A 13,134-nucleotide genomic window follows, 5' to 3' on the forward strand; every position below is an offset into this window, starting at 1 on the left:
AGAAATTAATTTATGGATTAAAAAAAAATCTCAGATAGCGCGGTATTGCAAAATCAACACTTTCTTTATTTCTAAAGGTTTTATTAGAAGGAAAAATGATTCTAATCTTTGTATTAAATATAGTGAAGATTATCTTGTGATTATTATTATATATATTAATGATTTCATTATCACTATAAGTTCTAAAAATTAAATTTATGACAGTAAGTGTCAACTTAATAAGTGTTTTCAAATGATTAATTTAGGGTTGTTACAATATATTTTGGGTATGCAAATTTGGCAAAGAACTAAAGGTATCTTTCTTTCTCAAAGTAAGTATGCTCAAGATATTTGAGATAGATTAATAATGAATGATGCTAACCCCATTTCCACTCTTTGTGAGTTAGGAACTGAAGTTATTATTGATACGTAGACTCCTTTTGTTGTTGCCACTTTATATAGGCAACTAGTTGGAAGTTTACATTATTAAGTCTAAATCCATTTAATATATGCTGATATTGTTAGTTTAGTTTCTATATTTATGTCTAAATCTCAACAAACTCATTTTGAAATTGCAAAAAATATTTTTTTACTTTGTAACTCCGATCTTTCACCTCTATACGTCAAGGTGCGTTTCTCGTGCTAGGTTGAGTTTTTGATGTTAAGGGAAGTGATAGATTGATATTCTACTTTAAGACACTTTGATATTGCTATTGCTAGTAATGTGCGGTAACAAATACCTTTTTCTTTCATGGGTCAACCCCACAGTTTTGGCTACTTTTAATATCAAAAAATAACAACAACACATTAACATAAAAAATTGAAAGAGTGGAACAATGCATTAACATAAAAAATAGAAAAAGAATCCAACAACACATTATAGGCTACTTCTAAGAAACTTATTGTGGAACTATTTTTTTCTTGAATTGAAATAACATTCATCTTAATTAATAAGTGTAAAATATAAGCTATTTCTAACATATTATTGTGGATCTAATTCTTAAGGCCCGTTTGGTTGTTGGAATTGAATTGGAATAAATCTACAAATTCTCAAAATTCCAAATCCTTAGTTTGGGTGAGCTAAATCGAAATTGGGAATAGGAATTTGTATTCCCATCTTGGTCACAAAATGAGCATTTGCTATTCAACCTAAATAGGTGTTATTGGAATTTCAATTTCAATTCCTATTCCCATTTTGGCTTTTTCATATTTGATGAAAATTTCAAGTCCCCTTAATCCACTAACAGACTGATTTCTTTTGTGTTTGATTTTTTAATGGAGGCAAAGGGGTGAGGAGATTGCTGTAATCTAGTTGTAAGAAACCCTAACTGAATAGAGAGAAGATCTATCTCAAAATGTTTTTTTTTTGAGCTCTGATACCATTGGAGCTAAATTTGTAGATTTGATCTAGCAGCCCATGTCTTACTTGCCTTCTCTACGATTTGCTTAGCCTCATGTCGTGCACTACTTAACAAATTATAGTGCAATCCTTCTTCGATATATATATATATATATATAAAGTTGTACGGAGTCCTGCACACCAATGGGAAGTAAAAAATTAGTTGGCTTCCAAGGGTGTTTATGTTACCTCCCAACGTCTATGCACAACTTTCCTTTTATAAAATAAATATTGTATTGGATGTATGCGTTCATTTGGGCGGGGTAAAGTATATACCAATCAGATAACAACATAAGGAAAAAAGATATAATTTGCTAATGATTTAGACGTTTATATAGTGTTTCTTATATATCAAGACTTTGTGTCTAATTTTTTAAGACAATTAAAGAGTTTAGCAAGGAACGAAAGCTATAAATCACATTTGCAATCAGAGGGCATTTTACCTGCTTTGATTCTTGTACTGATCCAAACCAACTTTGATCTAAGCTCAGTGATGGAGCATATCACAATGAATGCTCGATCTTGTGGGCGTGCTGTAATAGTGTTCATTGATTTGGATGCACTATTCAACTGGATGTGCTGCTATCCAAATTTAGGTGAGGCTAAACGGGACTTTGTATAACAACGTTAGAATTAGTTTTGTCAAACTAATCAGACTTTTAAACAGTCACATGAACCATCACTGAAAAAGATTATTATAGTTATAAAAAATACTTTAAATAAACATAAATTATTTAAGATGACGAGGTGCATTTTGGATTGTTCCATTTATATTTTAAAGCGTCTAACTATCAATTTTTTCGAAATAAAATTATATGAATAATTTTATTTTGCTATTTTGAAAGACTTTTAAATCAGTGACATGAACCATCACAAAAAACAATTATATAATTGTGATATGAATATCAGGATATCAAGAAATATCTTACAGAAAAAATATTTCAGATGATGACGTGTATTTTTGCTATATTCCATTTTACATTTAAAAACATTTAACTATCAAATAAAAAAAATAATAAAAAGGCACAAATAAAAACACAAACATTACATAGGTAAACCCTAGTTTTTAATTCCAACCAGTATCGACGAGATTGTCAAGCCGGGGAACTCTTATCCTCAAAAGAAAACCCTAACGACTAGGATTTTATCCTTACAAAACCCTAATCTTCCGTAGCAGCGGGTCTTTCCCAAGTTCAGTCCATTTCATAGAGGAGACGGAAAAACTAAACAAACAGCAGGAGAAAGAAGAGAAGCCAGGATTCAAACATGGCGGAAGCACTGGTACTGCGCGGCACAATGGAGGGGCACTCAGACCATGTAACGGCCATTGCTACGCCCATCGACAATTCGGACATGATTGTGTCCGCCTCCCGCGACAAATCCATCCTACTGTGGCAGCTGACCAAGGACCCTATCAACTATGGCGTCCCAAGGCGTCGCCTTACAGGCCACTCACACTTTGTGGAGGATGTGGTGATCTCGTCTGATGGGCAGTTTGCTCTCTCGGGATCGTGGGACGGCGAGCTGCGGCTGTGGGATCTCAACACGGGCCTCACCACTCGGCGATTCGTGGGGCATTCCAAAGATGTTCTCAGTGTGGCATTCTCCATTGACAATCGTCAGATCGTTTCAGCCTCACGGGATCGCACTATCAAGCTCTGGAACACTCTGGGTGAGTGCAAGTATACTATTCAGGCCGATGCTGACGGTCACTCTAATTGGATCAGCTGTGTTCGCTTCAGTCCCTCTGCTACTAACCCCACAATTGTGTCTGGATCATGGGATCGCACTGTGAAGGTCTGGAACCTCACCAATTGCAAGCTGAAGAACACGCTCGTAGGTCATGGAGGATATGTGAACACTGTTGCTGTCTCGCCTGATGGATCACTATGTGCTAGCGGCGGTAAGGATGGGGTAACTATGCTCTGGGACCTTGCCGAGGGCAAGAGGCTCTATTCGCTTGATGCAGGGGACATCATCTACGCCCTCTGCTTCAGCCCCAACAGGTATTGGCTTTGCGCTGCCACGCAGCAGTACGTCAAAATTTGGGATCTTGAGAGCAAGAGCATTGTTGCTGATCTTCGTCCTGATTTCATGCCCACGAAGAAATCCCAGGTTGGTATTTGAAGATTAATTGGGTTATTTATCCATTTTTATTTCTTTCCTCTTCGTAAAATCCACACTTTTTCCTTACCAATTTGGTAAATATGTGCTTCGAGAATTTGTAATTAGCCCTCTCGTTAAAAGATATCTTTGAGTTGCACTCTGCCTTGAATTGTGTACATTACAGGTGAATCAATTGATACATTTTTCCATTTATTAATTTGATAAATTGGAAATTTGAGGTAACCTTTTGATTTGTATACTTACATCACCCTTCCTTGTGTGGACCTTAAAGGCTACGTACACCTTGAAATGAAGTTGCCCTCTCCTTTCCTGAACTTACTCTTTCCCGAACTTAGGTCAGTAAATTCACATCAGTTAGATGTAAGGATATTTGACCCTTTCCTTTTAATTCCTTGACATTCTTCCTTTCCTTTCCTTTCTTTTAGTTTGACACGATCATGTTATGGAGGGGGAAAACACCTTGTTTCTTCCCTAACTAATTTTTTCTTTTTGCGTTTGCATCTTTTTTGGCCACGGTGCATTGTGGATTTTACATTCTTGTCCTTTTGTTATACAGTGAATTGCGGGCCTTGTAAAAAATCTTACAGTTCCCTTCGTTTTTTTCTTTCTGTGTCTTCGGATGTGACAATCAACACTCTTTGCTGTTAATGCATTACAGGCCTTACAATACATTAGAGTGCGGATTTGCACTCTGCCTCAAATTGAATATATTGCAGGCAAATCATTTGACACATTTTTCCCTTTATTAATTTGGGAAATTTGAATTTTGAGGTTACTTTTTGACTTGTATGGTAAGTTCTCCCTTCCTTACCTGGACCTTCAAAAATACACCTTGAAACGTAAGATCTCTACTTATCTCCCCAGTTTTGCGCCTTGTTTTATCATGGGTGCAATGGAATGAGGCCATATACTGAACTTTATTTTTTTCTTTCAGTTTAAAGTCCGTCATTTTTTGGTTGTTCTCATTATCATTTTTTTCCTTGTAGTCAATGGCTCATTTTTCAGAGTTCAACAAGTCAAGGCTCAAATTCTCATCTATATTTATTTTTTCCTTCAAAATGAGGATTTCTGTTCTTTCTGATTTGTCAATTGAGTCAATTTAGCTTATTTGAAAAGGCTAGAAGGATATCTATTGTGTCAAAGCAACGAGGTACTTGTACCTGGCATACTCCACTAAAATATTTACTCCTGGATTTTGAGAAAGTATGGTGAAGTGTTTGGTAATGCAACCCATACTGAATGGGCAAAATCTATCATGCGCCTTTTCTTTCCCTTCTATTTTGCATTTCATATTGTAGTGGTTATTGTAATCGCTAAGGTGAATGATTTTGTGGTAAATTTCCCTTTTTATGTTCAATCACTTGATTTGTGTTCTTAATGGAAAGCAATATTCTTGATTTGCTATTTGAACATGCATTTTGTAGCACGGGCATTTCATATCATAGTGGTTAATGTAATCTCTAAGGTGAATGATTTTGTGGTAAATTTCACCTTTTGTGTTTAATCATTTGATTTGTGTTTTTAATGGAAAGCAATATTCTTGATTTGTTATTTGAACAAGCATTTTGCAGCATGGTCCACATTCTAGTATTTTACTAGTTCCTTTGTTGTTCTTGCTATACTTGTTTGTTTAGGTTTACTCTAATGATATGTTTTGTTTTAGATTTGTATAAGTGGGGTTTTCTACACCAAAGTAGAGGATATTTGGATCTTGTGTATGAATGGGGAAAGCCAGGCACATTCAGTGTTGTTAAATGCGAGCAGTGAGGATATGAAATTGTTTGTGACTTTGTGTTTTGTGTAATGGTTTTTAACCTCATTATCTCTTGAACATGGCTTCTTTATATGGTAAATAATAAAATAAACCTTGTGTGGTAGTTTCCCACTTATTTCCACGATCAAGATTAAAAAAATATCTGACATTTTATCCTGCATCATTTTCCCATGGAAGAAAATAAATCAAAGCGTCTTTGATTTAGCAGTCAGCGACCAGCCTTCAACACATCAATTTGTTTTCTTTTTAGAACCGACAATCAAATGGCCTGTTTTTCCTTGTTTGGAAAACATCATTGGTTTTCTGTTTGATACCAAGTTATATGGACATGGTTGCATGTTTAGATATGGACGCATATTGCCATTTTTGAAGACCCTACCATCAGAGTTGCTTGATAGAAGGTACTTGAGAATTGGAATGCACATATTCTAGGTCCTCCATGAAGCAATGGAAATATACAAGATCGTCCACAAAGCTTGAATCACTTGCAATTGTCTATCAATAATAGCTTTTTCTTTAGCCAAAAGGGTTGTAGGAGCCTTTTTGTACCCTGGGCTTTTGTATCCTTGCATGGTTTCATTAGTGGACCTGATCATCTCTTTGCTAATATGGAGAATAAACCATATTAAATGAAATTCCATTCGCATTTAGACAATGTGCAATATATTGATCCGTATCCTTTTGACTTTGCAATATAAATGCCTTTTTAAGAGGAGTCCTAAATTACTCCTCTCATGATGAATAGATGTTCCTGAAGCTGGATTTAAAAGCTATTCATTTATACTTATCCCTTCGTGGATCACCGACGGTCCCCAGGAGGGCATACTACATATTTTTATCTTTTCTGTGGCAAAGGTGGCCACTAACCCAGTTTGTGATCCTAATATTCACAACACCTGTCTAAAACCTCCATCTTGAATTATTTTTGAAGGATGATGGCATATTTTAATGATGGAGATCAATATTTGTCTTGATTCACTTGTTATATGATGCTGTGACATTAGGTGATGACGATGACGCTCCATAATTATTATTTTACAAAAATAATTTAATAAAATTATAAAGTCTAAATAATTATTCATTGACTTTATAGAACACTATGCAATCTTATACATATGCAGACGCTTAAACACAAATGTATACAGAAAATATCATATTTACTTATTTCAAAATATTAGTTTAATTATATCTATTATATAATCTAAACTATCTAAAATTGCCCCCACAATAAATTTGATTTTTAAATCTTAGTTATTTAATCTTGAAATAAATTTAATATATTGATAATAAATAAAATAAATATATTATGTATAACTATTAATTAATTTCATCAAAATTATAAAAATTTATAATATATTTTTCTATTGATTATAAATTATATATACATGCAATCACTACTGATATATCATAGCTCAATACTGTCTTGTCTATAGTTACATACCTATAGGAAATATAGAAAGATTAAAATAAAGAGTTCTATGGTGGCTGATTACATATCACATCAACAAACAGTAACCACTAGATATCTTAGCTTCATCAACTAGGAAATGAAGAACCATCCTTTATCGGCAGGGGGAGGCATGCCAACAACTGCTGCCTTAAATTTTTTTGTCTTAGGATCTTCAGGAGATACAACAGGGTCATCTGTATTGGGAGCAGTGCAAGTATAACCGAGACCTATACACAGTGATCTGTGTTAGTAGCAGCAGAGGGGGCAGTGGCAGTATCCAATATCCTTGTAGCATGCACATTAGTGGGTCCTGTGGCAGCAGCATCAGGTACATCTGTCATGGTTTATGTGCACTGCCAGCTTTGTATGCATCTTTTTCCGTCTTTTCCTCTTTCAGCTTCTGAATGAATTCTGCCAGGGTGATGTGAAACTTGTCCTTCTGTTTGACAGTGGTGTATCCATAAGCCATCTCCTTCCTGTTAATTTCTATATTCCTGTCTCTCAGGAGATTGACAATTTTTTTTCCTTCAACTTAAGAGTGACTGTGACCTGCAATGCAATGTTAGAGTAAATGTGTCTCTGCAGAGACTTAGTATGATATGATGCTTGGCCTATCCACTGAAGACACCATCACTCCTAATTTTCCAGATCTACCATAACATAAGAGCAGAAAATATGTCCCAACAAGTAAGTATTACTGTATTTATTGTTACTCAAAATTGTTCCAGAAATCATGAGTTAAAATGAAATTGCTGTTTAAGACCTAAGTTACCATGGTTCATCCCCAGACCCCCCGGACCTGCGGAAGTTCAAACTGGTGTGAAGTTTGGGTCTGGTTCGGTGTCCGGTTTGGGCAGGGTTCCAATTTTTGCATGCAGGTTCGAACCAATTTGAACCAAGTTCGAATCTGGGTGAACCAGGCCAAAAAAAATGAACCAACATGCTTTCTGGGCCCTGTAGACGGCAATGAAGTACTTTTTTAGCAAAATTTATCAAGTTGTTGGCATCCACAACCCTTAAAGGTTGTTATGAAATGTTATTGGGCCTCTCATTGTCATATTTTGTGGTCTCTCATTGTCATTTTTTGAAGAATTTGATGCCAACAGCATTGTTGCTGCTGCTGCTGATCCCATTGGCCTTAGCTCTATTGCTGAGTCAACTAATGCCAGAGAAGAAGAAAATGAAGAAGTAGAAGATGAAGAGGAAGATAAAGGTTGAAGAAATTAGAATATTAATAGATTTTTATTCCATTAGTTGAACAATGAACGTGAAACAATGATACTTGAACTTGATGCTACGATTTATTTTTAATGTTTTGGATCTTTGATGTTGAACTACATGATGGTATGAGCACTATGATTATATGATGGTAAGATCACTATGATTGCAAGTTTATGGTTTTTTTGTTATTTAAATGTAGTTATGCTACTCTGCTACATTCTAATTTTAACTCATGCTTCATAAATATGTATATATACATATATTTTTTTATAATTTTTATATGTTTTGTACTAACGAACCCGAACCCCTTTCCAAAAGTTTGATGAACTTGCGAACCGGTTCTTGAACTTTGAACTTGGAACTGAATCTGAACTGGTAACTTAGTTTAATACCATACCAAAGATACCCCAGATTTTTTCTTGCAAAAACACAATCAAAGAATACGTGATATACAGATTCCCAGCATTTGTGTACAGAGCAGAATCCAGATACTGGGTTCAACATTGGCCTTCTTCAGAGGTAATCTGTGTAGGAGGCGGCACCATAAGAAGCAAGAAATCTTGGGTTCAATGGGTCTGTGCCAGAAGTTTAACAAAAGTTTGCTCCATGTAGGTTGGTGAAAGAAGAGGTTTCTCCATTTGGAGTTGAGATGTTCAACGATGTCAAAGTTGTGAGTGAGGAGTTCTGTAAACGAAAATGTACTTGACCAAAGGCAGGGTAGTACCATCTGGCCTCTTGAAATTGGCAACTCTTTCAGCCGGTTTATCACCGTGTTTGTGTAGGTTAAGGCAAGGTTAGGCATCTCTCAAGGAGGTATAAGTTCTCCACTGTGTGAGGGAAATGTCACACTTATTTACCCATAGAGATGAACAGTGCAGATAACTTTATAATATACAATAACAAGCAAAACTAAATATAAATGAAAAATGAGAACTACTGACTATATTAAATATTTGCATTCAGTGTTCAAAAATCCACTACCTCTTACTAACTTTGTGTATTGGTGGTCAGCCATAATCATTTCCTGTGGATCTGGTATTTCTGACATGCAAGCCATAGAATGGCATCTGCCAGTGTGCAATTTTTGTATCACAAAGGCTTCTTTCTAGACTCACAAATGATAGGGGTGGATTAAATTTAAATTTAGAAATAGCAAGGTATAAACTTAGCCCCCTTAGGTCTTTGAATAGCCTACCCAAATTGTGAAAGGATATAGCCCAACCCAATTAGAAAGAATATCAGCTCTGTGAGGATTTTTTTTAAATGGACTATTTTTTGCTGAATAATGTTCACTATCTTAGAATCACCTGCTAGGTTTAGTTGCATGAAAATCTTGGTTTGATTTGTTAAAGTCTTCGTTACCGATTTGGGATACGAATCCGATTAGGGCATGTGAATCTGTTCCATGGATTCATGATTTTTTTCCCAATTCGGATTTGTGGAGGATATATATATATATATATATTCAATGAGAGGGAAATAGGGAGCAAATTTGAGGTGAACTGTTTTTGGATGTGAAATAAAAAGGTCGTTTTAGGGTTAGCAATAAAAAATACTTTAAAAAAGTCATATTAAATAAGGTAAACCCACTTAAAACCTTGGCCTGCCTGTCAGTCCTTGAGGATTTGTGCTGATCCGGGCAGGATCTTTGTTTTACACACTGGATTTGTCCGGATTTGCGGTCCGTGAATCTGGACAAATCCAGTGTGGACCGCAAATCCGGACAAATCCAGTGTAAAACAAGGATTCTGCCCAGATCAGCAAGAATCCGAATCCGGATCTGGCCTCTAGGGCACAAATCCGGATACTAAGATTATAGTTTATACATATAATACAAAGTTCCAAGACTCGGAGCCTGTCCTGACTTGGCTAGGGTAACTCGACTTGTGAACTGGCCCAGACTCGGCCATGACTCAGCAAAGTGCTTGCTGACCCGGACCTGGCAGGGCTGACCTGACTCGCCGACCCAGGATACTGGCCCAATATGTGGAGAGTATTGGAACAATAATACTGTATGAGTAATTAATACCTTTGACTGGAGGAGATGAGTGTGTTGTGTGGGCATGTCTTGGGGATGCCATTTAGATTGGCTTCCACACATGAGATCTGTGCCTATTCAGTTAAAGTTGGCTTGAACATCTAGCGGGTATATCTTTCATTTTAAGAGGGGCAAGTCTCTTTTGAAAAAAATCCTAGTTAGTGAGATGAGTCTCCTGAGTTCACCAGTGTAGCATGGGAAATGTCTAAAAGGAAAACTATAAAGAAAAGTTTACCGACACTCAGCATTTAATGTAAAGTTTACCTGGGGGACACTTTTTTTTTTTCTCAAATAAAAAGCAAAGTTTAACCAGGGGACCCCTAGTTCTTTTCAAGTTTTTGTCTATTTTTTTGTTTGAAGAATTTAATGTATAGTGCAAGTGTGCTGAATGCTGCACTTTCCTCCTGTTTTGTTCTCTGGTGCAAGGTTTAGTTGGCTGAATAGCCATGGGTTGAAGCACATACCCAAAGAGTTTTGAAGAATTTCTTTTAAAGTATTTGTCTTTTTTTTTGGTTGTAGAATTTAAGTTATAGTGCAAGCGTGCTGAATGCTGCACTTTCCTCCTGTTTTATTCTCTGTTGCAAGGTTCAGTTGGCTGAATAGCCATGGGTTGAAGCACATACCCAAAGAGTTTTGAAGAATTTGACTTATAACGCAGCTGTGCTGAATGTTGCCCTTTCCTGTTTTAACTGTTATTGATTGTAATGGAACAGGTTTAGCAGCCCGAAATTTAGTTTTCCTATGTTTGATTTGTTCATTCATTGAACAGAAATAAATAATTTTGTTTTTGTTTGCATGATGAATTATTTTATATCTTTATGGGCTTGCTAACAAATAAACCCTTTCTTATGAATTTTATTGCACTGCTCTCAATATTAGTGAGTACTAGCATTTCTATAATACTACTAGTTTAATTTAGAATAATTAAAATGATTTTCTGATGCCACTGTAAGAGAAATGTTTATTAGTTTATGCCTTCAATTGTATAATCTCTTTGACTGGAGGAGATATGAAATGTCATTGGAAGAATTGAACCAGTGAATAATACCATGGGTGTGGAGCTCTGGATCTTTTGTCGAGGTTTAATCAGTGCCCTTGACTGTAATAGCCAAGGTGGTAGTGTATTTGAAGTTTAAGGAAAACATCTCCATTCAAATTCTGGTATGAGAAATATTTCTTAATCTTGTAATAAAAAACTGTCTCTTACTCAAATTAGATCAATAACAGAAATTAAAGTAGGTGGGTGTTTATTTATTACATGGCTCTAGCTAACTAAATTTGCCATGCCTTTTTTCAAATTCATTACGAAAGTTTAAACTAAATTTGATAGAGAGTGCTGTTCTGTAATAAATCTTTAATTTGATAGTTATTGTTGCATTGCAGATTCCTTATTGCACAAGTTTGAGCTGGAGTGCAGATGGAAGTACATTGTTCACTGGTTACACTGATGGAAAAATCAGGGTCTGGGGAATTGGACATATTTGAATTCAAACCAGTAGTTGAATTGTATGAGAGCTTGACCCTGGGTGATAATTTTTTTGTTCAAAAGCTCAAATTGTTTTGGCTGAAGTAGGGTAAATTGTTTTTGCATTTGAATTTTGATAGCTGTAGCAGAGTTTTCTCTGATATGCAATGAGGGATGTAAAATGAAGGCTTTCTGAACTTCAGATAGTAATATACACCTCAGAATGGTGATATTAAGTTATGTAAGCGAAATTTGATGTTTGTAAAGCAAGTTGAATTATTTTGAAGGTTCTTTAATATAACACGGTTCTCCAAGGATTTAATTTCTAGCATGAAAAGGCCATGATGTTCCCAACAAAATGCAAAATAATGATTCAATCTGCAGAGTTTTCTGTTTGAACAGTCCACTTGCTATGCTGCCATCATGCTTGGTTCTTGTTTTATTAGGTTTTTAGATTCATTTTTTTGGCATCAGGGAAATATTCATTATGTAACTTTTTAAGTAACATTTTGATCTGCAAATCTCAGTCTGTAGCATTTAAAAGGTTGTTATAGGAGAGGAAAGCACTACAATAATAGCCGGATTATGTTGCCTTCGGTTTTTTTTGGATCAATCACCAATCAATGTGTAATGTTTACAGTTAGAATGACTATAACAGGGGTATTTATCAAGGTAATTGATGATTAACCAAGGAGTCATTTAATTGAAAGCTTTGTGACATAGGTGGTTGTTTGGAGAATAACCTGGTAAAGGCAAATTCGTTGGAAAATAATTATTATGGAAAAACTCAGAAAATTTTAAAGCTTGGGTCACAATAATTTTCTATCTAAAATAGGTGTGTTCTGATGCATTAAAATCTAGTTATGGAAAAATTTGGAAATTGAGATTTGGACTATTTTAGACATGTACAAGCTGTGCATGCAATGTTCATTGCGGAGTGATTGCAAAAATAGAAAACATGGAAAGGATGTACGTAGGAGACATTCTCTGAATTTTGTGAATTTCATTTGTATGATTCAAAGCTTTCTCTTGATTTTTGAGTACATTTTATTATTTAATAGAGGGATTTGTGTAATGTCATTCGATTTCCACAATCCATTAGTAATATCATGAGAATTTCTGGAGTATGATTGTGTCGTAATTTTTAAGCATCAACGTTTCGGATCACACACAGTGATCCATCATCAGGATGAGGAGTGCAAGAGAATAGAGAATAGAGGGATTTGTGGTTCAATATTTTTCATCAAATTCTGATATGCAGGGATTGTATTGGGGGACTTTCGTTTTTTGTTTGAACAGGAGCTGATGTTTAATTATACAACTAGAAATGTGACTTTCAACTTGTATACCATTAGAATGCAAATCTTAAATGTGACGGTAAAGAGAGTTGCAATGTTTTTTGATACACCAGCATGGTAACATAATATTGGTTCTTTGCTAAAATTGGTATGGAAAATTCCTTCTTTCTTGAAATCAATGCTAGATACGCCTGAGGAGCATGATACAAATTATATAATTTGTTTGGGTCACAAGAATTTTCTATCTAAAACAGGTATATTCTAATGCATTAAAATCTAGTTATTATGAAGAAATTTGGAAATTGAGATTTGGACTATTTTAGACGTGTACAAGCTGTGCATGCAATGTTCACTGTGGAGTGATTGCAAAACTAGAAAATATG

General features: G+C 35.4%; 1 protein-coding gene across 1 annotated transcript; it reads left to right on the forward strand.

Annotated features, from left to right (window-relative positions):
* The first annotated feature begins 2,456 nt into the window (after window positions 1-2,456).
* On the forward strand, window positions 2,457-11,775 carry LOC149571286 (small ribosomal subunit protein RACK1-like). The gene is made up of 2 exons (XM_089812840.1): window positions 2,457-3,493; window positions 11,372-11,775. Exons 1-2 carry the CDS (start codon window positions 2,645-2,647, stop codon window positions 11,471-11,473), a joined length of 951 nt encoding a protein of 316 aa, XP_089668966.1. The 5' UTR covers window positions 2,457-2,644; the 3' UTR covers window positions 11,474-11,775.
* The last annotated feature ends 1,359 nt before the right edge of the window (window positions 11,776-13,134 follow it).

Source organism: Cupressus sempervirens, chromosome 2 (genome assembly GCF_028749045.1).
Source record: "Cupressus sempervirens isolate cs-2001-9-10 chromosome 2, ASM2874904v1, whole genome shotgun sequence".
Lineage (NCBI taxonomy): Eukaryota > Viridiplantae > Streptophyta > Pinopsida > Cupressales > Cupressaceae > Cupressus > Cupressus sempervirens.